The sequence below is a fragment of the Salmo trutta genome, chromosome 24 (genome assembly GCF_901001165.1).
Source record: "Salmo trutta chromosome 24, fSalTru1.1, whole genome shotgun sequence".
Lineage (NCBI taxonomy): Eukaryota > Metazoa > Chordata > Actinopteri > Salmoniformes > Salmonidae > Salmo > Salmo trutta.
In genome coordinates this window covers 46,845,360-46,869,842 of record NC_042980.1, presented here as the reverse complement: position 1 = coordinate 46,869,842, position 24,483 = coordinate 46,845,360, and the positions used below count along the sequence as shown (strand labels likewise).

General features: G+C 42.6%; 2 protein-coding genes and 1 long non-coding RNA gene across 4 annotated transcripts; 2 read left to right on the top strand and 1 right to left on the bottom strand.

Annotated features, from left to right (window-relative positions):
- The first annotated feature begins 8,821 nt into the window (after positions 1-8,821).
- LOC115160570 (E3 ubiquitin-protein ligase TRIM50) lies at positions 8,822-12,417 on the top strand. Its single transcript, XM_029710730.1, has 8 exons — positions 8,822-8,971; positions 9,104-9,193; positions 10,542-10,679; positions 10,799-10,974; positions 11,074-11,153; positions 11,264-11,290; positions 11,399-11,425; positions 11,662-12,417. Exons 1-8 carry the CDS (start codon positions 8,885-8,887, stop codon positions 12,192-12,194), a joined length of 1,158 nt encoding a protein of 385 aa, XP_029566590.1. The 5' UTR covers positions 8,822-8,884; the 3' UTR covers positions 12,195-12,417.
- A 1,215-nt stretch (positions 12,418-13,632) lies between these two features.
- Positions 13,633-15,798, bottom strand: LOC115161430 (uncharacterized). 2 transcript variants are annotated; one of them, XR_003869258.1, is made up of 3 exons: positions 14,887-15,798; positions 14,013-14,831; positions 13,633-13,870 (listed from the first exon to the last, which is right to left on the bottom strand). It is a non-coding gene; the product is annotated as an uncharacterized LOC115161430 (long non-coding RNA). The 2 variants fall into 2 exon arrangements; XR_003869257.1 differs by having other exon boundaries at positions 14,013-15,798.
- A 71-nt stretch (positions 15,799-15,869) lies between these two features.
- LOC115161418 (putative butyrophilin subfamily 2 member A3) lies at positions 15,870-20,065 on the top strand. Its single transcript, XM_029712389.1, has 11 exons — positions 15,870-16,208; positions 16,476-16,591; positions 17,531-17,584; positions 17,746-17,850; positions 18,187-18,288; positions 18,389-18,550; positions 18,668-18,805; positions 18,909-18,960; positions 19,199-19,225; positions 19,326-19,352; positions 19,511-20,065. The coding sequence occupies exons 1-11, from the start codon at positions 16,190-16,192 to the stop codon at positions 20,044-20,046; spliced, it is 1,338 nt and encodes a 445-aa protein (XP_029568249.1). The 5' UTR covers positions 15,870-16,189; the 3' UTR covers positions 20,047-20,065.
- Positions 20,066-24,483: the final 4,418 nt, after the last annotated feature.

The window sequence follows — 24,483 nt, the reverse complement described above, 5'->3', positions numbered from 1 at the left end:
CCTTCCTGAGCGTTATGATGGCTGCGGGGTCCCATGGTGTCTATACTTGCGTACTATTGTTTGTACAGATGAACGTGGTACCTTCAGGCGTTTGGAAAATGCTCCCAAGGATGAACCAGACTTGTGGAGGTCTACAATTCTATTTTCTGAGGTCTTGGCTGATTTCTTTTGATTGTCCCATGATGTCAAGCAAAGAGGCACTGAGTTTGAAGGTAGGCCTTGAAATACATCCACAGGTACACCTCCAATTGACTCAAATGATGTCAATTAACCTATCAGAGGCTTCTAAAGCCATAACATAACTTTCTGAAAATGTTCAAGCTGTTTAAAGGCACAGTCAACTTAGTGTATGTGTCACGTCCTGACCAACAGAGGGAGTAATTGTATTAGATTTTGGTCAGGACGTGGCAGAAGGGTATTTGGTTTATGTGGTTCGGGGTGTGTGTCTATGTAGAGGGGTAGTTGATTTATGTATTCCGGGGTTTTTGGTCACTGTTCTATGTTTATGTATTTCTATGTTCTGTCTAGTTTAGTCTATTTCTATGTTTAGGTAATTGTGGTGTGGTCTCAATTGGAGGCAGGTGTTTTCTAGTTGCCTCTGATTGAGAGTCCTATATGTCATGACGTTGGCCTGTGGGTAAGGTTTATGACCCCCCATAAATACCTTCTCCCTTCCCCTCTCTCTCTGACCCTACTGAAGGACTGGAATAGCCTGTGTTAAATATAGAGAGTCTGGGAACATCAAACATGGGGAAAGGAACCATCTTTTGATAATAAAACCAGTTGGAAATATGCTTGATAACGTAATGAGTATGTATGTCAGTTCATTGTTATCTGAGACATTATGATTGATGACAGGACGACATAAACTTTACCTGAGAAAGTATACACCCTCTAGTTATCAGAGTCACATGGAATTGTTATGCAATTGAAATGTTTGATATTGAAATTGTTTGTTAGGAGATTAAATGTAATTTTAGCTTCCAAATGAGAGAATTGGGTTTTCATAAGGAAAGTGCCCTGCCGATCAGTGGCCCAACCCTTTGTAGAGACATGGGGTTATAAACGATGGGGCGCCTCCTTCCCCCCTCTCCACTATATAAGCTTTGGACGAAAATACATTCACGGGTTCCAGTACGTGAGGACTGCAGCCTCTACGTTATAAGGACAGACACATATCAAGAACAGAACTAAGCCAACCTCGGCGTGAGCTATGGTATGAACTGGTATGAACTTTGAGCTTATTCACTACAGAAGTGATACTTCCTAGCCGTTGAGTTAGCGCTGCTAACGTGGGCTAGGAAAGGACGGACGACGGATCCAGTCTAACAACCAGACAAAGATACCACCACCATTGACATTCTTCCACTACACAGCAGGAAGATCTGTTGGCCAGCATCTACGACCAATCTACCGAAGCGCAGCTCAGAGTAAATATGTATTGCATTTTCCTTTTCCAAATGGGCGGTAAGTTAGAATGCATAAGATAATGTATTTACGATAGCATAGCTGCTGTTTCTTTGTTCCTAAGTCTTCCCACCCTTTCATTCAGGCCCAACCCCCCTTTCCTTTGTGTTAACCAGCCATGATACAGGCTCAGTCCACCAGGATGTTTTCTGTATGACATCATATGTATTCTGTGTATTTGTAATTCTGTGTGATTAGTTAGGTATTTAGTAAATAAATAATTAAACCCAATTTTGTATTGCTGATTCAACTTGTTAGCCAGGGTTCGTGAAGATAACCAAGAATTTATAACTTTCATGATGAGACTGAAAATAAGATAAGATTGACTGCTATCGATGTAAAATATTACTAAGTATTTTAAGAGTTTATTCAGAAGATAACAGCTCTATAAACGTTCTTCTGTGGTGCCCCGACTTTCTAGTTAATTACATTTACATGATTAGCTTAATCAGGTAATATTAATTACAGAGAAATAATTTTATAAGTTAGCATGTCATATCACTTAATCCGGCATAGCCAAAGACACAACATATATATAGGTATGGGTTTTGTTTGTATTTTGTGGGTAGTTGTATTTCGCACTGCTGTTATTTATTTAGCCTGTGAAACTGTCGGTGTGTCGTTCTCTGTTTTCTTGTTTTCCGTGTTCACGTTTATTTAATAAATTATAATGATGAGCATGCAACCCGCTGCGCCTTGGTCCTCTCTTCACTACGACAGCCGTGACAGAACTATCCACCAAACACGGACCAAGCAGCGGAGGAGGGAACAACAGGTGGAATATCGTGAGTTATGGACTTGGGAGGAGATTCTGACCGGAGAGGGCCCATGGAGGAAGTCTGGGGAGGACCGGAATCGCTACTGGGGAACACGGCTGGTGAGGAAGCAGGAGAGGCAACCCCAATAATTTTTTTGGGGGGGGGCACACGGGTAGGTTGGCTGGGCGAGGATTAAGTCCCAAGCCAAATCCCCGTGTTTTTTCCAAACAACCATTGACTGGACAGGTCCCGTGCTTTGGGGTGATGGGTGCTGTGACGAGGCCGGGTATTTTCAGGCCGGTATGTGCAGTACCAGCGCCCCGCATGTGCCAGGGGAAAGTGGGCATCCAGCCAGTAGGGGTGATGCCAGTCCTGCGCTCGAGACCGCCAGTGCGCCTTTACAGTCCAGTGTTTCCCGCTACACGCACTAGCCTTGAGGTGCGTGTCTCCAGGCTGGCACGTCCAGTACCAACACAACGCATCAGGCTTCCAGTGTGTCAGCCCTTTCCAACTCAGCCTGTTCCCGCTCCCCGCACTAGCCCAGAGGTGCGTGTCCCCAGGCTGGTACCTCCACTACCAGCCCCACGCATCAGGCTTCCAGTGCATCAGACCAGGCCCGAGTGTCCGGCAACAGTGCATTGTCCAGAGTGTCCGGCAACAGTGCCTCGTCCAGAGTGTCCGGCAACAGTGCCTCGTCCAGAGTGTCCGGCAACAGTGCCTCGTCCAGAGTGTCCGGCAACAGTGCCTCGTCCAGAGTGTCCGGCAACAGTGCCTCATCCAGAGTGTCCGGAACCAGGTGAGACGGCCCACTGTCCGGAACCGAGTGAGTCTGCCTGTGGTCCGGATCAGAATGAGGTTTACAATAACTTGAATTGTGTGAGTCTGCTTACAGCCCGGAACTGAATGAGTCTGCCTACGAACCGGAACTGAGTGAGTCTGCCTATGGTCCGGAGACAAGAGACTCTGCCTACAGTCTGGAGGACAGTAGGCTAGAACCTACACCACCTCCAGTATAGGTGGGTTGGGGAGGGGGGTTGTAGCACAGGTGCCGTCGTTGATGGCAGCCACCCTCCCTTCCCTCCCTTTAGTTTAGGGGGAAATTGTTTTTTTGTTGTTTTGCGGGATTTTGTTTTTTCTTTTGAGGTGCATCCGGGGTCTGCACCTTTGGGGGGGGGTACTGTCACGTCCTGACCAGCAGAGGGAGTAATTGTATTCGATTTTGGTCAGGACGTGGCAGAAGGGTATTTGGTTTATGTGGTTCGGGGTGTGTGTCTATGTAGAGGGGTAGTTGATTTATGTATTCCAGGGTTTTTGGTCAGTGTTCTATGTTTATGTATTTCTATGTTCTGTTTAGTTTAGTCTATTTCTATGTTTAGGTAATTGGGGTGTGGACTCTCAATTGGAGGCAGGTGTTTTCTAGTTGCCTCTGAGAGTCCTATATTTAGGTTGTGTTTGTTTTAGTGGTTTGTGGGAGATTGTTCTGTGTATAGCCTTGCGCCTTACCAGCCTGTATATAGTCGTTGTGTTTCCTTTGTGTACGTGTTTATTTTGGTTCTCCTTCTTCACCAAATAAAAGAAGATGAGTGCACATATTCCTGCTGCGTTTTGGTCCACTTTATCTGACGACAACCGTTACAGTATGTAAACGTCTGACCCACTGGAATTGTGATAAAGTGAATTATAAGTGAAATAATCTGTCTGTAAACAATTGTTGGAAAAATTACTTTTGTCATGCACAAAGTAGATGTCCCAACTGACTTGTCAAAACAATAGTTTGTTAACAAGAAATTTGTGGAGTGGTTGAAAAACAAGTTTTATTGACTCTAACTTAAGTGTATGTAAACTTCTGACATCAACTGTATATATAACGTGTTGTATTTGAATTATTTGCCATTCTTTAATGACTAAATACAAGTTTCCACTTTGTCTACCAACACATATTGATATCATCCTGATTTTCTTTGTATTGGTTTCACAACAATTTTTCCAGTTTGTATTCTTGGTGCTTCAAGACAACACAAAACCTCCAAGTAAAAATGTGTGTATGTTTTTTTGCATAGAGCTTCCTATTGGTTAATTCTGATACTTTCCAGGCGGGAAACTCAGAGCTCATCTTTCTACAACGAGTTCCCTACATTTCTGAGTTTCTGAGTTTAGGTGGCATGATTTCTCATTTATATTTGGGTTGTCATGAACTAACTTGTTTGAGACAAAACCATGTTTTAATTGTACAGTTTTGTAATATTTTTTAGATGGTTGTATATTGTAGTGACGCTTAGTAACTCGAATACAGCTGTATTACTGTGTTCCATTTCACTCTCTGTATCATTCATTTAAAAAGCAATGTGTGAAATGGATGACTGGTTGAGGTAGTGCTAGCGGTTGGAGTCTCTGAGACTGGTTGAGGTAGTGCAGAGTGTGTGGAGTCTCTGAGACTGGTTGAGGTTGTGTAGAGAGGGTGGAGTCTCTGAGACTGGTTGAGGTAGTGCAGAGAGGGTGGAGTCTCTGTAGTGCAGAGAGGGTGGAGTCTCTGAGACTGGTTGGAGGTAGTGCTAGCGGTTGGAGTCTCTGAGACTGGTTGAGGTAGTGCAGAGCGTGTGGAGTCTCTGAGACTGGTTGAGGTTGTGTAGAGAGGGTGGAGTCTCTGAGACTGGTTGAGGTAGTGCAGAGAGGGTGGAGTCTCTGTAGTGCAGAGAGGGTGGAGTCTCTGAGACTGGTTGAGGTAGTGCAGAGAGGGTGGAGTCTCTGAGACTGGTTGAGGTTGTGTAGAGAGGGTGGAGTCTCTGAGACTGGTTGAGGTAGTGCAGAGAGGGTGGAGTCTCTGTAGTGCAGAGAGGGTGGAGTCTCTGAGACTGGTTGAGGTAGTGCAGAGAGGGTGGAGTCTCTGAGACTGGTTGATGTAGTGTAGAGAGGGTGGAGTCTCTGAGACTGGTTGAGGTAGTGTAGAGAGGGTGGAGTCTCTGAGACTGGTTGAGGTATTGTAGAGAGGGTGGAGTCTCTGAGACTGGTTGGAGGTAGTGTAGAGAGGGTGGAGTCTCTGATACTGGTTGGAGGTAGTGTAGAGGGTGGAGTCTCTGAGACTGGTTGGAGGTAGTGCAGAGAGGGTGGAGTCTCTGAGACTGTTTGGAGGTTGTGCAGAGAGGGTGGAGTCTAAGACTGTAAACACATTTTGTTTTTAAATGGACTACTGGTTCGAGGTAGTGCTAGAGGGTGTACAAACCATGAACAAAACAAGTCCTTCATTCTCTGCATGGTGATGAACAACAGGAAGGATTCTGTATTCTATACTCTCACTGCGTTTTAGGACATCTTTATAGGACAAAGATGGCTTCACAGACAGCTGGTAGTTTGAAATTTAGCTTCTCACATTTACAGCAACAATAACAGTTGTTTTCTGAAGTGCTATTGCTTAATAAAATAGCTACTAGAAGTAGACCAACAATGAGTGCAAAGTGCATCTTTTCAAGATGAGAACAAAAAAAAGAGAACCTGTTCAAACCAAGAGTTTACATAAGTTAGTTAAGTTTACTAATTCGACCATTTACATTTTAGCAGACGCTCTTATCCAGAGCGACTTACAGTAGTGAATACATACATATCATACATTTCATTTTCATTTCTTTTGGGGGGGGGGGGGTACTGGCCCCCCGTGGGAATCGAACCCACAACCCTGGTGTTGGACACACTATGCTCTACCAACTGAGCCACAGGGAAGACAAGCACACATACAACTTGAAAAAGCCTTTACATACACGTGAGTAAAATCAGAGGATAACACACAATAAAGTCTGGGACTTATTTCCATTTAGGTCCTTTTGAGACAAGATGTCTAGACAAGATCGAACACAGTTAAACACAATATGGCAGTGAAATAATAAAACCAAAACAGAGAAGAAAAACATCTATCTCATCATTCCAGTTACATCATATGGGTTATTCATATGGGCACAGAGGACATCAAACATATTTTTACTTTATTTTTAAAGCTGCCCAGAGAGGACGTTATTTTTATAGGCAGAGGCAACTCATTCTGTTCTGTGGCTCCATTCTACAAGAAAGTACCTTTCCCAGCATTACTCCTGAACCTGTATAAGCACACATCAGCAACACTTGATCTGGTGCTGTGATTGTGTGCATCCCTAACACGAGGAAAGTAATCACTTAGATATCGGGGCGCAGGACTATAAATACTCCTGTAAACCAAACCTAGTCTAATCTGGGACACCCTAGCCTCAACAGGCAGACAGTTTAGTTCCTGAAAGCAGCTCCTGCCTATGTGAGTACTTGGACTCACCTTCAATACTACCCTGATCAGCTTATTCTGGGCTATCTGGAGCTTCCCATTCATATGTTTAGATAAGCCCCCAAACCAGGATGTACTAGCATAGTCAAAATGGCATTGAATGAGGGCAGTAGCTAGCACTTTCATGGAGTCATTATCAAGCAGCTTGGACTTTCTAGCCAAAAACTTAGTCCTGGCATTAACCTTCCCTAGCACCTTATTGGCCATGCTCACACCTCCCAAGCATCCATCAAGGATACATCCCAGGTAGCTAACAGAGGTTTTAGTAGTCAGCACCTCACCCCCTAACTCCACTCTGATTTCAGATGACCTACACAATTTATGTCTGGATCCAAAAATAATTGCTTCAGTTTTCCCTAAGTGCAGAGATAGCTTATTATCTACAAGCCATTTGCTAATGTTAGTAAGCTCTGTGCTAAACATAGTTATACTTTGTGAGACACCAGAAGTGTAGAGTCATCTGCATAAAGGAAAAGACGGCAAGAACAAGCATCTTTCATATTGTTAATATACAATAAAAACAGCAGAGGCCCAAGCACGCTCCCCTGCGGAACGCCACAACTCATTGGTTTTGCCTGAGACAGTGAACCATTAACCTCTACTTCCTGCTCCCTTCCTGACAAATAGGACTCTACCCAGCCTAGAGGGATACTGCTTAACCCCAGTGCCTCCAGTTTTGAGATTAGCAAACAGTGGTTAACTGAATCAAAGGCCTTTTGTAGGTCAAGCAGTACCATTCCACACAGATTTCCCTCATCAATCTCTTTCCTGGTGAAGTCAGTCAAGTAAAGTAGACATGAATCAGTGGAGTATGTTTTTCTAAAATCCGACTGAAAATCATACATTAGACCCTGTTTGTTAACATATTCATACATTTGCTCGTGTACAATTCTCTCCAGGATCTTTGATGTTACACAGAGGGTAGATTCAGGCCTATAATTCCCAGGGTCAGACTTTATCCCCTTCTTATACAGAGGTATAACTTTAACTTAGCACCCCTCCCCTCCCCAGGTGCTACTCCATCGTCCTCACCACCGTGTCCCCCATCACTCGCCTCTAGTGGCCTCCACTCCCCTGTGGACCCCCCCTCCTCCGGTGCACTCTCCACCCTCGGTAAGGCCTCTGGTCCAACTTCACCTTCAATGCTGACACACAGACAGCAACGGTAACCTCATTGACCCCATGTGAAAAGCTAGAATCGCAAAATTTTAGATGAATCCACTGCGCGCATTTCCTAACATACCAAAGCTTTGCTGTTACTCTCTTTATCCAACGTTCGCAAGAGGAACATGGGTGCATAGGCCGTTTGATGGGGTTCGTGGTAAAGTGAGGTCCAGGGCATTGATGGATACCACCTGATAAGAAAAGGCATAGAGTTATTATAAGATCTTCACCATTCATTTGTGATTTCAGACTGGCCTTCGATGATTGTTTAGGTTTGTGCCAAGGTGCTATGAAAGTTTGGTAAATAACATTCCTTTCAAATAAGAAGTACTGGATGCCATCAAAAGTGTTTGCATGACTGAGAAGTTGCTGAGAATTTACTATTCTTTCATCAAGATTGCAGATGCAATTATTTCCAGTGACATTTAAAACAAACACATAAAGTAAAAGTGCTGCCACCATGCCGAACTTGCCGGTCGCCATCTTGGACCTGAATATAGTAGTCAAATTTTGTGGTAGAAATTCCCTTATAGTGGGTTGCATTTTAGCTGTAACTGCCTATGAATGCACTGTGCATCTTAGTAGAACGTGCATTCCTTCTCAGCTGAGGGAGTAAAGTTAGTCTGTGTCATAGATAAGATTTGATGTGCTTTAGATGCTCAGACATGCCCTCACTCTGTCATTATGTGCAGTGTAGGTTTTGGTAAACAACTCTTGTCAGAAACAAGTATGGAGGTTTCAATTTAACGTATTAAAACGGACAAATATGTGCTGCACCTTTCTTGACACGGGTCACTTAAACCAACGTTGCGGTCATGATGGTCTCATCTGACAAAACAGGAACCCCACTAAAGGTCACTGAAACTTGGGTTTAAATGACCATTAAGTTATTTTGAAGGAGCTCCACCATGCAGAACGTTCTTTTCCTTCTATTAGTCAATACTTAGATTATTCCTTCAAGTATCGGGACATCATTCCACAGTTCAGACACAGTTCTGAAGCAATCTAAGATGGAAATCAGGCTATGTGCCAGGCAAGATACAGATAAGCAATCGTGACATCTGTGACAGGCAGTGACATGAATGGATTGTGATCAAACCAGTCTTTTCAATGCCAGTAATCTACAGTACGAAATGTTCTTTGAAACTCTTATGAATTAACTTTTATTCTCAAACCAGAAATAGTCATTGTAATGTCCGTACTTGGTTCTGTTCAACAGTTTGCAAAGGGGAAGGAACGCCTCAAGCGTAAAGTGCTTGAGTTGTTGGCACAAGTAAAGGTAAGGTGAATTAAATACATGGTATGTCTACACTTAGACAAAGTAGACCTACCACAGCAGTATCACAATGACGGGGAGTAGACCGCCACAGAATCCTTTCAGCACACACAATCACTGTCCCTCTTTCCCCAGGCGAATGACAAAGAGAAAGATGATTTCACCTTTGATGAGTCTAAATTAATCGTCAGAGAACTTGCTGCTGAACTGAGCAGGGTAGTTCAGGTAAGTCCCTCTGTGTAGTGAAAAGAAAGTATGTGACCTTATCTTACATGGTCATGAGTCATAATCAGTTGTCCTGTACCAGTGTCAAGACTTCATACTGCAGTGGGCTGAGGAACTGAATCACTAACCACACACTGGACAGGTAAATACACCATGGGGCAGTCACCACACACTGGACAGGTTAATACACCATGGGGCAGTCACCACAGACTGGACAGGTAAATACACCATGGGGCAGTTACCACAGACTGGACAGGTTAATACACCATGGGGCAGTCACCACAGACTGGACAGGTAAATACACCATGGGGCAGTCACCACAGACTGGACAGGTAAATAAACCATGGGGCAGTCACCACAGACTGGACAGGTAAATACACCATGGGGCAGTCACCACAGACTGGACAGGTTAATACACCATGGGGCAGTCACCACAGACTGGACAGGTAAATACACCATGGGACAGTCACCACAGACTGGACAGGTAAATACACCATGGGGCAGTCACCACAGACTGGACAGGTAAATACACCATGGGACAGTCACCACAGACTGGACAGGTAAATACACCATGGGACAGTCACCACAGACTGGACAGGTAAATACACCATGGGGCAGTTACCTCAGACTGGACAGGTAATTACACCATGGGGCAGTCACCACAGACTGGACAGGTAAATACACCATGGGACAGTCACCACAGACTGGACAGGTAAATACACCATGGGGCAGTCACCACAGACTGGACAGGTAAATACACCATGGGGCAGTTACCTCAGACTGGACAGGTAAATACACCATGGGGCAGTTACCTCAGACTGGACAGGTAAATACACCATGGGGCAGTCACCACAGACTGGACAGGTAAATAAACCATGGGTTAGTCACCACAGACTGGACAGGTAAATACACCATGGGGCAGTCACCACAGACTGGACTGGTTAATACACCATGGGGCAGTCACCACAGACTGGACAGGTTAATACACCATGGGGCAGTCACCTCAGACTGGACAGGTAAATACACCATGGGGCAGTCACCACAGACTGGACTGGTTAATACACCATGGGGCAGTCACCACAGACTGGACAGGTAAATACACCGTGGGGCAATTAAAACGAACAGAGAATAAACTTAGTCCTAGACTAAAAATAATATTCCATGGAGATCCAGTATTTAGATTTATCTGTATCCGGGGAAACCGCCCACATACTGTATGTTAAAGGTAAACCTGGCAAAAGTTTAAATACAACAGTCATACTGCACACATCATGTGCAAACAGTGTTGACTGCCAGCTGCTCTTGATGAAGTAGCGTGTGATAAACCACCTGACCTGTTGTTTACTAGATAACAGCTGGGAAATTCACCAGAGACAGGAGAAATGAGGAACCTCTAGATCAACAGGGACCAGACAAGGAAGAGAAACTGAAGGAAGCCAGAAAAGCCCTGTCTAACTGGGCCTGGACACTTAAGTGCATGGAACAGGTGATAGAAAGAAAATACAAAAAAAACACAAAAAGTAATCTGTAACATTACAATGATACATATTACCAGGAGAGCATCCTGCAGTATCATCCCATTTCTCTATGTCTCTGTGTCTGTAGGACTCAGTGTGTCCAGGAGAGGATGTGTGTTCAGTCCTGGAGGATCTGGAGAGACAGTGGAAGAGAGGGAAACTACCCAGCATGCTCCCTGTCATGGACTTTATCATCTGTAGCATGCTACAGGATCAGCGCCAGGAAGTCAGATATAAACAGAGACATGTTTCATGTCTCTATGAGTGACATTTATATGAAGTTGAACTTTTGATTAACATGGCTGTTGATTTTACAGGGCTCCATTGTTGATCTGTAGAATAACATGGCTGTTGATTTTACAGGGCTCCATTGTTGAACTATAGAATAACCAGGCTGTTGATTTTACAGGGCTCCATTGCAAAGCAGTGGTTCAGAAGCAGAGGTTAGTATCTGCTACCACTGTGTGTGTTATTATAGAAGTCAACATAAACATTGTATTAATCAGTTCATTTATCTAATATGTTTTGTTTTTTCTTCATATTTTTCTCTTAGTGACTCTGAATCTCATTCCTGACTCGGGTACGTCAAATTCCACAGTTAACGTCTGTTTTTTTTATAAACATACTTTTTGTATTTCTTCATTTCTTCATCAACATGATTCTAAATGTCTTGTCTGTTTCATTACAGTTTGGAAATGGATTTCGAAAGCATCAGGTTGGTATGGTTCATTGCCAACGCAAATATTTATTCAAATGAGATAACATGCAAAAACTAGTTTCAGTGTTCTGGTATGAACAAAAACTTCATTGGTTGGCTGTATAACTAGGATGATTATCAATGCAAAATACTTTTTTTTTTATTACCATCATAACAATCTTGTCACAAACAGTAAGGTTTCTCCTGCCACTATCTTTCTAATTTCTAACTTCATTTGATTTATCTCCTTACAGATAAGATCACACTGGATGAAAAAACAGCCAACCCAAATCTCCTACTGTCCCCTGACAGGAAAAGAGTGAAAATGGCCACCATCATTGAGAGTGTCTACAATCCATGGGATTACTACGAAATGACTCTCAAAATGTACAATGGTTGGTGGTGTGTACTGGGGACAAAAGGTTTTAACTCAGGAAGGCATTACTGGGAGGTGGGGGTCAGGGGCAAGGCAGAGTGGAGGATAGGGGTGGTTAGAGAGTCAGCACCACGACAAGGCTTTTTTGACCTGAGTCCACAGAGAGGTTACTGGACTCTGCGTCTGCAGCTTGGACAACTCATAGCTGTAACTGCACCAATCACTAAACTGAACCAGGCTGTACCCTCAAAGGTAGGGGTCTATCTGGATATAGAGGAGGGACAGGTCTCCTTCTATGATGCAGCGAAAAGGCGGCATATTTACACTTTTGATGTCGACTTTGATCAATCTGAAAAGATTTACCCCCTTTTTCACACCATTGAGACAGACAGAGAGCTGGTTATTCTGTAGTTTCATCTTCCTAGAGTTATGGTCACTCTGCCAGAGTTCCAGAGTTCCTCTGTGGAGAAGAGAGAACCTTCTAGAAGGTTATGTATATATATAGTAAATATGCACATAGTTGGATAAAGGGTTACACAGAGCTCACCACCACCCACTTTATTGTACATGTCTTTCTAGCAACTGAAATTCTTTTATTTTCAGCTCACATTGAATAAAAATTATTTAACAGTGAGATTTTTTTATTCCATCTACTCATAATACTTTCTAGCGACACTGAGTGTTATATTAGTTACTGTATAGTCTCGCTATTGTTATTTTACTACTGCTCTTTAATTACTTGTTACTTTTATTTCTTATTCATATTTTTTATTTTTTTTAAATTAAACTGCATTGTTTGGTTAGGGGCTCATGGGTAAGCATTTCACTCTAAGGTCTACTACACCTGTTGTATTCGGTGCATGTTACAAATAAAATTTGATTTGATTTGAACAAGATCTTTATCATATTGCTACTTACCATCAGAAGAAAGTGGTTAAACTGTCTGCACTGTTGCTCAACTGATCATGAAGTAAACAATGTATTTCTGCTTGCTTTCAGTTTCACTTTTCAGTCAAAAGACAGAAGCCAGTGTCAACATCTGAGCATTTGTAACCGACTGGCTCAAATCGGTCTTACAGTATGTAGCAAAATTTGAAATTGTATTTTTTATATTGGATAAAAGTAGAGACTCCGAGCTACAAAGTGGTATTTCATACACTACAGTTGGGAAAGGAATTTTGCTTTGAAAGTTGATATACATGTAACCTCAATTTTGAGAAAATGGCCTTTGAATGTTTTGGTGCTACTACTGGAGAGCTCTTTGTCTCCCATTCAGCATTGTTCACACCCTCTTAAGCTTTAGTCCCACCCATCTCTTTAAGGGTTGATCCAAGCGTTCTGTACTAACAACAGCAGTCAAGCACGCAAGCTAACTTGCTAGCTACTTCCAGACATCTAAGTGAGAGAACAGCTCACTGAATATTATTTGCCCTAGAAGAGCTGGTTAGGCTGTTATGTTATCTAGAACGTTGGTGACTGCAACTGTGCTGTCAAATTGTCCGTTCGTAAATTCAGAGCGTTTCGCACAGCGGGCGTTCTGGCCAATGAGTTTACTGAAGTTTACTGACACCAGCCATATTCAACGGGTATTGAGCGTTTGTAAATTCATCAGTTAGTCTGCGCTCTCTGGCACACTCAGACGAGAGTGCTCTGAAATCGGAGTAGAGGGCCAGACTGAATTTACGAACTCACCCGAAATGGTTACTTGCATAGTGGAGTCTTTTGTTAAGACATGTAGCTACCTAGCTATACAATGAACCATGATCCCAAGTCATGACGTTAGTACCCTGCATGAATCTGCAGGTAGCTAACCAACCAGGTTGGAATGATGTACGCTGGGAGTCAGGAAGCAAGATCGGGAATTGAGTGTATTAATCAATAAACACAACATAATACAAAATAAGAAACATGAACAACGCACAGAACTGACACAGGAACATAAAAAATAACACCTGGGGAAGGAACCAAAGGGAGTGACATATATAGGGAAGGTAATCAGGATGTGATGGAGTCCAGGTGAGTCTGATGACGAGCAGGTGCCCGTAACGATGGTGACAGGTGTGCGCCATAACGAGCAGCCTGGTGACCTAGAGGCCGGAGAGGGAGCACACGTGACACAGGTTCAATGTTAGCTAGCTAACATTAGGCTATAGCTAGCCAAGTAAATGTCTCATTCTGTCAAAATTAGAAACATTTAATATCTGATAATGTAGCTAGCCAGACTCTTACCCGTATAACGTTGCATCATTCATGGATGCGTTTCCTGTCGGATGCAGATGTAATCCGGAAGCCTGGTCCTAGTTCCTCAATCTACAGCCTGGTCCTAGTTCCTCAATCTACAGCCTGGTCCTAGTTCCTCAATCTACAGCCTGGTCCTAGTTCCTCAATCTACAGCCTGGTCCTGGATCCTCAATCTACAGCCTGGTCCTGGATCCTCAATCTACAGCCTGGTCCTAGATCCTCAATCTACAGCCTGGTCCTGGATCCTCAATCTACAGCCTGGTCCTGGATCATCAATCTACAGCCTGGTCCTGGATCCTCAATCTACAGCCTGGTCCTGGATCCTCAATCTACAGCCTGGTCCTGGATCCTCAATCTACAGCCTGGTCCTAGATCCTCAATCTACAGATCCACAATCTACAGCCTGGTCCTAGATCCTCAATCTACATGCTGGTCCTTGATCCTTAATCTACAACCTCGTCCTAGATCCTCAATCTACAGGCTGGTCCTAGTTCCTTATCTACAGGTTGGTCCTGGATCCTCAATCTACAGATCCACAATCTACAGGCTGGTCCTGGATCCTCAATCTACAGGCTGCTCCTATATCCTCAATCTACAGGCTGGTCCTAGTTCCTCAATCCAGAGCCTGGTCCTAGATCCTCAATCTACAGGCTGGTCCAAGATCCTCAATCTACAGCCCGGTCCTGGATCCTCAATCTACAGCCTGGTCCTGGGTCCTCAATCTACAGGCTGGTCCTGGATCCTCAATCTACAGCCTGGTCCTAGATCCTGAATCTACAGCCTGGTCCTGGATCCTCAATCTACAGCCTGGTCCTAGTTCCTCAATCTACAGGCTGGTCCTGTATCATCCTCAATCTACAACCTGGTCCTGGATCATCAATCTACAGCCTGGTCCTGGATCCTCAATCTACAGCCTGGTCCTGGATCCTCAATCTACAGGCTGGTCCTAGTTCCTCAATCCAGAGCCTGGTCCTAGATCCTCAATCTACAGGCTGGTCCAAGATCCTCAATCTACAGCCCGGTCCTGGATCCTCAATCTACAGCCTGGTCCTAGTTCCTCAATCTACAGCCTGGTCCTAGATCCTCAATCTACAGCCTGGTCCTGGATCCTCAATCTACAGCCTGGTCCTAGATCCTCAATCTACAGCCTGGTCCTAGATCCTCAATCTACAGCCTGGTCCTGGATCCTCAATCTACAGCCTGGTCCTAGATCCTCAATCTACGGCCTGGTCCTAGTTCCTCAATCTACAGCCTGGTCCTGGATCCTCAATCTACAGCCTGGTCCTGGATCCTCAATTTACAGCCTGGTCCTAGTTCCTCAATCTACAGCCTGGTCCTAGATCCTCAATCTACAGCCTGGTCCTAGTTCCTCAATCTACAGCCTGGTCCTGGATCCTCAATCTACAGCCTGGTCCTGGATCCTCAATCTACAGCCTGGTCCTAGATCCTCAATCTACAGCCTGGTCCAAGATCCTCAATCTACAGCCCGGTCCTGGATCCTCAATCTACAGCCTGGTCCTGGATCCTCAATCTACAGCCTTGTCCTGGATCCTCAATCTACAGCCTGGTCCTGGATCCTCAATCTACAGCCTGGTCCTAGTTGCTCAATCTACAACCTGGTCCTGGATCATCAATCTACAGCCTGGTCCTGGATCCTCAATCTACAGCCTGGTCCTAGATATGGAGGAACAGTTCTAGTTTTGTTTTTAGACATCTTTACTTACTGTGGGAGTGAAAGAAACATAGGGGAGTGTTTGTGTGTTTTGTTGCTGTTAGGAGTGAGTGTGGGGTGGGTGGGGTTAAGAAACCCTGTCAGATTATACAACAAGCTATGGTATTGACCATGAATTCAGTCGTTTGGAAAAGCTTGCATTTTTCCCCCATACTGGTTTACTTTTCCTATCAATTATGCCAACAGGGTAAATAAAGTATTTCTTCAATTCACCTGTTTTGGTGCTTTCCAAGTCCAACTCTCATAAAACCCAAACTTTCCAACATGTATGTAGCCTACGACTGAAAGAATGAAATGAAAAGTACGTTCGGCGGGGAGTGTCGAGCTACAGATGAGATCTGTTTACTGAACATTTCCTCTTTCAGTCTCTGTGGGGAGCAGGCTAGGCTACTAACTCTGGACTAGACAATTGTATATATAATCTTCAGAAACAATGCGAAATTGGACTGCAGGTGAGTCAATTGCTGCAGTAAGACTATAGAAAGACACATAAGGCATTCATTTTGTAGCTGTCGATTTAGCTTTCACTGTGTTTTTCAAATATTCAAAATGCATATTGTAATTAAATTTGATCCAAGCAGTATGATAAACTAATAGATGTTTTCATGTTTTTATTGTTGCTGTTGAAAGTCTATTTTTACCCTGCAGTTCTTTGGCAGCAAATGAGATCTGCTGTTATTAATGGCTTTATGCTCATTGGTTGTGATGATCATTTCCAGAAACATTAAAAGACAGCCAGAGCTTTGGAAGTTTTGGCAAATCTTGTGGAAAAGTAACACATCCCTATGATTGTTGTTCACAACCATTTGGGAAGCCTAATCTCAGCCTTTATCAGGTAAGGAAAACAACAAACAAGTCAATTCACACAGTGTGTGTGTGTGTGTGTGTGTGTGTGTGTGTGTGCGTGTGTGTGTGTTCGTGCATGCGTGCGTGTGCGTGCGTGCGTGTGTGTGTGTGTGTGTGTGTGCTGGTATGCGTGACCTTTATTTTTAATTGCTGTTGGCGGGTGACAGTTTTTTTCTTGTTCTTTTTTGATTGTAAACAACTTCAGAGTTTCGCAACTTCCTCTATAACTCAACTTCCTCTATAACTCAACTTCCTCTATAACTCAACTTCCTCTATAACTCAACTTCCTCTATAACTCAACTTCCTCTATAACTCAACTTCCTCTATAACTCAACTTCCTCTATAACTCAACTTCCTCTATAACTCAACTTCCTCTATAACTCAACTTCCTCTATAACTCAACTTCCTCTATAACTCAACTTCCTCTATAACTCAACTTCCTCTATAACTCAACTTCCTCTATAACTCAACTTCCTCTATAACTCAACTTCCTCTATAACTCAACTTCCTCTATAACTCAACTTCCTCTATAACTCAACTTCCTCTATAACTCAACTTCCTCTATAACTCAACTTCCTCTATAACTCAACTTCCTCTATAACTCAACTTCCTCTATAACTCAACTTCCTCTATAACTCAACTTCCTCTATAACTCAACTTCCTCTATAACTCAACTTCCTCTATAACTCAACTTCCTCTATAACTCAACTTCCTCTATAACTCAACTTCCTCTATAACTCAACTTCCTCTATAACTCAACTTCCTCTATAACTCAACTTCCTCTATAACTCAACTTCCTCTATAACTCAACTTCCTCTATAACTCAACTTCCTCTATAACTCAACTTCCTCTTCTACTTGTCTCTGCATCTAATTCTAGAATAGGTTCAGTGTTGATGAACTTCTACCATATTTATTTTTGTTTACAGACAATCACAAGACCGCTGAAGAAATGTCATATTTTAATTAAGAATTTTCTTAAGGTAAATGTAATACTTTTACAAAATTATTGATTGAATGGTTTGGTTTGTTGAATTAATCATGAGTATTGTATTGTTATTCTACATATTCTATGTATTGTTATTCTATGTTGTGTCAAGTCATTGAGACACTATAAAATTCCTAATAGTTGTTTTCTGTGTAGGGACCCTCTCGGATTACCACCTTAGAAACAAGCCAGTCTCCATCTCTGGATGAGTGTAAAGCCATAATCAGAGAACTGGCCACAGAGCTACATCGGATAACAAAGGTAGTCCTGGTTAACATTTCAACAGGATAACCCAGTGTGCTACTCCACACTATTACATGTTCAGAAATAGAAGAGCAGTAGGGATAGAACCGTCCCGATACAGTATAATAAACATTTGCATTCCATGCATCTGATGACCATAGAATATTTGAATAAATAAATACCAAAAAATAGGGAGAAAGAATAAAGAGTTTGCATTGTAAAAGGACGCATGCAAATTGCATGCGCTGCATACACTGCCATTCAAAACAGATAAAGAGAGAGAAGGGTCGAGGGAAACATGTAGGTGTTTTTCCTTTAACCTTTCAGTTGTATATGTGTTTTCTGTCTTCATAGTATGAAGATAATTTCACCACCAGCCTTGAGGATGGCTACAGCCTGGCAGAGTGTCAACAGTTCATCCTACAATGGGCGGAGGAGTTGAGCATCTTACCAAAGGTACTGTTGAGAACAAACACAGGAAAACAGCAACATCAATGCAATCCATGCAATGTTCCTGTCATGATTATGTATGAGTGACAAACATCTGTGTTTGAAGATATCCGTGGGGCAAAGCAGGAGCTCACCAAATCCCCTGCGTACCTGCTGGGAGGACTATGAGGTAGAGGAGAGAACATCTCCAAAAGAGGCTGAGAGAAGACTGGCAGATGCTCAGTGCATCGTCTCAGAATGGGCTGCAGGACTACAATCACGCAAACAGGTCTCACAACTAACAACAAATAATTAAAACAACTTGTGCTTATTATGACAAAAATAAAAGCATTTCAACTTTTTTAAGGTTAGTAAATTCTCACATATAATTGCTGTGTCTCTGTAGGACTCAGTGTGTCCAGGAGAGGATGTGTGTTCAGTTCTGCAGGATCTGGAGGGACAGTGGAAGAGAGGGAAACTACCCAGCATGCTCCCTGTCATGGACTTCATCATCTGGACTGTGTTACAGGAAGATCCTCAAGAGGTGTGTCATGATAGTAACCTAGTATGATAGGGTTTTTTCTTAATTTATGATGTTGAAATATATTAATAATTCATCATTAATCATTGGTCACTTTGTCGTACAGGGCTCCATCCCAGAGCTATGGCTCAAATCCAAGCAGAGGTTCAAACACTCAGGTACATCTCATTTTTAACATGAGCTAAGATAACATGAGTATTACATTGACTGTAGGCCTACACAAAACTTTCAGTATATAATTTGACCTGCAAGAAACCTGTTTTTTTTTCAGTCCTCAAACACTTTTTAAATATGCACGAAACCAGTTTTTTTTAATTCCTCAAACACTTTCTGTTTGATTAAGCAAATGCCTGCATGAATTGACAGTTCTTCAAAATGCTTTCATTTTGTCCTCAGCCTTCACCACAGTGATTCCTGAACTAGGTAAGCAGTAGGATTAAAAATAAATTCAGTTGAATTCACTTTTTTCAAATTACTTTTCGGTTGTAAACTCATCAGGTTTTCAAACATTGTTTTATTTCAGTATGGGACTGGATAAGCAAAGCATCAGGTAAATTAAACTACTAAACCATTATGATTTTTCAACATGACAATGGCAGTCTTAATTCAGAATTGTTTTTAATATTTTTGTTTTATTCACAAAGAAAAAGTTACATGATGTAAATCAATAATCCTGTCAATTTTTATTTTTATTTTTTTTACTTACAGTTGACATTCTCTTGGACCCTGAATCAGCCAATCCAGATTTCATAGTGTCCAACAATCAGAAACGTGTGAGAGTGGGCAAAATAATAGAGAGTAAACATGATCCTAGAGACGGATACCGTCGCTACGGCGCATCTCACAAGTATGATGGGTGGTGGTGTGCGCTGGGAACACAGGGCTTTATCAAGGGTAGGTACTACTGGGAGGTGGGGGTGGAAGGGAAGACAGACTGGAGGATAGGGATAGCTAGGGAGTCTGCACCAAGAATAGGCTTCAGTGAACTGAACACATCAACAGGTTACTGGACACTTCGGATGCAGGTCAGTGGGCTGAAGGCTCTAACGGTTCCGGCTGTTGATATCAAGATTCCAGAACATCTCAAGAAGATTGGGGTCTACCTTGACATTGAGGAGGGGCAGCTCTCCTTTTATGATGTTGTAGCACGCAGTCATATCTACACCTTCAATGACACGTTTTCTGAACAGGTTTATCCAGTCTTTGGCACAGTAGAGACAGACAGAGACCTTATCATACTGTAGTACACAGCTAAATGGAAAAGAAAAGTCACAGAAGTTATTGAGGATGTCTTTGTTATCATGACTAAGATCCACCCTAGACCACCCTAGACAACCCTAGACCACCCAAGACAACCCTAGACCACCCTAGACAAACCTAGACCACCCTAGACCACCCTAGACAAACCTAGACCATCCTAGACAAACCTAGACCACCCTAGAACCACCCTAGACAAACCTAGACCACCCTAGACCACCCTAGACAAACCTAGACCACCCTAGACCACCCTAGACAAACCTAGACCACCCTAGAACCACCCTAGACAAACCTAGACCACCCTAGACCACCCTAGACAAACCTAGACCACCCTAGACAAACCTAGACCACCCTAGAACCACCCTAGACAAACCTAGACCACCCTAGAACCACCCTAGACAAACCTAGACCACCCTAGAACCACCCCAGACAAACCTAGACCACCCTAGAACCACCCTAGACAAACCTAGACCACCCTAGACAAACCTAGACCACCCCAGAACCACCCTAGACAAACCTAGACCACCCTAGACCCCCCCTAGACCACCCTAGACAAACCTAGACCACTCTAGAACCACCCTAGACTACCTTAGAACCAGCCTAGACAAACCTAGACCACCCTAGACAAACCTAGACCACCCTAGACCACCCTAGACAAACCTAGACCACTCTAGACCACCCTAGACAAACCTAGACAAACCTAGACCACTCTAGAACCACCCTAGACCACAGGCCATCATTTACTCTAAGTGATGTCATCCCCCTATTTATAACATGGACATTTGGGGAAATTACTCTGCCCACGATGGCACCAAATTATGGCAAAAAACACAGCTAATTCCATACATGACATGGTGTATACAATATTTTGTAACTTTGTTCTGTTCTCTTCCATCCCCAAGCACAGCAGGTTGATGGTAATCCATAATGGTGACCATGTATTAACCTTACTCCAGTTATACTGTAGCAAACAGGTGATTTCTATATTTCTAAAGAGTGTCTGCGTCATGAAGCCAGATGTATCTTTCTTTATGATTTGGGAAGCTTTACTTTGTGAATTTAATGATAATGATAGGCAAAACAACAGATTATTACCTTGTCAGCTCGGGGATTCAATCTTGCGGTTACTAGTCCAATGCTCTAACCTCTAGGCTACCTGTCACCACTTTATGACTTGGGAAGCTTTACTTTGTGAATTTAATGATAATGTGACATTAGATGTTTACTATGATTTCATCAGTTGAGGTTAGCTACAGTAATTCTATTTAGTTTTTCATACTTCCTCAATGAGTTTGTACAGCACTGAGGAAGCTATAGAAGCTAAAATGTATGCTTCTTTTTTTGTTAAGCACTTTGCACTTTGCACCTTCTGTTATTCTTTCAAGCATGGATTGAACTAAGTATATTTTAGTATCTTGGCTTCCTTGGTTTGATATTTTATTTCAGCTCATGAAACATGGGACCAACACTTTATATGTTGCCTTTATATTTTTGTTCAAACAGACCATTTGAAGAATTCAATTCATGACAATTCATGAGGACGTTTATATAGGCACAGATGATGTCTAAACCAATCAGATAAATTTGTCTCTCAGCATCAGTCAGTCTCAACTTTTCTCTCCCCAGCCAGCTTGTTTATGAGGTAAGACTGTGTTTATGAGGTCGGCCTGTGTTTATGAGGTCGGCCTGTGTTTATGAGGTCGGCCTGTGTTTGAGGTCGGCCTGTGTTTATGAGGTCGGCCTGTGTTTATGATGTAAGAATGTGTTTATGAGGTAAGACTGTGTTTATGAGGTCGGCCCGTGTTTATGAGGTAGGATCGTGTTTATGAGGTGGGACCGTGTTTATGAGGTAAGACCGTGTTTATGATGTAGGACCGTGTTTATGAGGTCGGACTATGTTTTTGAGGTGGGACCGTGTTAATGAGGTATGCCTGTGTTCATGAGGTGGGACCGTGTTCATGAGGTGGGATCGTGTTTATGAGGTAGGATCGTGTTTATGAGGTGGGACCGTGTTTATGAGGTAAGACCGTGTTTATGAGGTAAGACCGTGTTTATGAGGTAGGACCGTGTTTATGAGGTGGGACCGTGTTTATGAGGTCGGCCTGACCACCTGCTCCCACTACGACTCGCTGTTTCAGTCCCATTGATGGTCTCTGGGAGCACAAAGCTCTCTGTCAACGTTTTCAACCAGGCACATTGATGAATTTGGATTAGAATGAGGATTCTATGGAAATGAAGGTCCTGCGTTTACACCTCTAGCCCAATTCTGATTCTTTTTCCACAAATTGGTCTTTTGACCAATCAGATCAGCTATTTTGCCAATAACTGGGCAAGAGATCACAATTGGGCTGCCTGTGTAAGTGATTGTACAGATTAATGTCAAAATACTTCAAGATGTGTCTGTGATCACCACACTTCTTAAAGAATGTGCCCAATAATGCCTTTTGCTTGGCCACTATCAATGCATAATGTTACGTAGCCTAATCTGGGTGTCTGTCGGTTGTGTAAAGGCTGGATTCAATCCGTATTTCTGAAGAGCTGCTCTACAGCTTGATAGAAAGTTGAAGGCAATGTTTCCGCGTTAGCGCAGACTGTATTCACGGTAAACGTTGGCTCATTTGGAAATTATCTTTACATTTCAATTGCTCTACAGCGCTGAACTTCAGTTGAATCCAGCCCTAAACTTCCATTTACACCACATAATGGCTGAAACCATCAATACTACAATTGGTTGTTATAGCATTCTGGTTTTTAGCTGAACCTATCATAAGAGTTCATAGGTCTTTATGTCCCTGCAGTGCTTTGGCTCCTCACTATCGCCAGCCACTGGCTGAGACGTGAGCACGCCTGACTTTATTCTCTAAATCTTTTGACTCCATTATTGAAATATTATTTCCACAATTTAAAAAATATTTTTCAACTTTATTCAGTAATGATTTTTTTTTTTAAATAATCAGTTGGTACTAATACGCTTCTGTAGGATTACTCCCATGGTGATCCCTGAGGGGTATATATACACACATATACATATATATATATACATATATACACACACACACACACACACACATATATATATATATATATATGTATGTGTGTGTTTATATATATATATAGTGTGCAAAGCTGTCATCAAGGCAAAGGGTGGCTATTTGAAGAATCTCAAATATAAAATATATTTAGATTTTTTTTAACACTTTTTTGGTTACTACATGATTCCATATGTGATATTACATAGTTCTGATGTCTTCACTATTATTCTACAATGTAAAAAATTGTAAAAATAAAGAAAAACCATTGAATGAGTAGGTGTGTCCAAACATTTGACTGGATCTGTATATATATATATATATATATATATATGAATGAAAGTAGATAGAGGAGTTAGCAGCCTAACTTTGTTTGATTCAACATTGTCTCAATGAAGATACATGGCGTACTCGTCTGCCAAAGCATTGCTGAATCAGATCTTACAACGCCTGGATAGGTATTTCACGTCTCAGCTAACCAAATCATTATGTTATAGCAATCTGATTATTTATCAATATTACTTTAAAGGTCAATGTTTTACCTTTATTTAACTAGGCAAGTCAGTTAAGAAAAATGTCTTATTTTCAATGATGGCCTAGGAACAGTGGGTTAACTGCCTTGTTCAGGGGCAGAACGAACCTTGTCAGCTCGGGGATTGTGAACTTGCAACCTTTCGGTTACAAGTCCAACACTCTAACCACTAGGCTACCCTGCCGGGGCATTTGGAAAGTATTCAGACCCCTTGACTTTTTCCACATTTTGTTAGGTTACAACCTTATTCTAAAATGGATTAAATAGTTTTTTTTCTCCCCCTCATCAATCTACACACAATACTCCATAATGACAAAGCAAAAACAGGTTTTCAGACATTTTTGCAAATGTTAAAAAACAAACCCGGATATAATACATTTACATAAGTATTCAGACTGTTTACTCAGTACTTTGTTGAAGCACCTTTGGCAGCGATTACAGCCCCGAGTCTTCTGGGTGTGACGCTACAAGCTTGGCACACCTGTATTTGGGGAGTTTCTCCCATTCTTCTCTGCAGATTCTCTCAAGCTCTGTCAGGTTGGATGGGGAGTGTTGCTGCACAGCTATTTTCAGGTCTCTCCAGAGATGTTTGATTGGGTTCAAGTACGGGCTCTGGCTGGGCCACTGAAGAACATTCAGAGGCTTGTCCCGAAGCCACTCCTGTGTTGTCTTGGCTGTGTGCTTAGGGTTGTTGTCCTGTTGGAAGGTTTTCATCAAGGATCTCTGTACTTTGTTCCGTTCATCCTTCCCTCGATCTTGACTAGTTTCCCAGTCTCTGCTGCTGAAAAACTTCCCCACAGCATGATGCAGCCACCACCATGCTTCACCGTAGGGATGGTGCCAAGTTGCCTCCAGATGTGAAG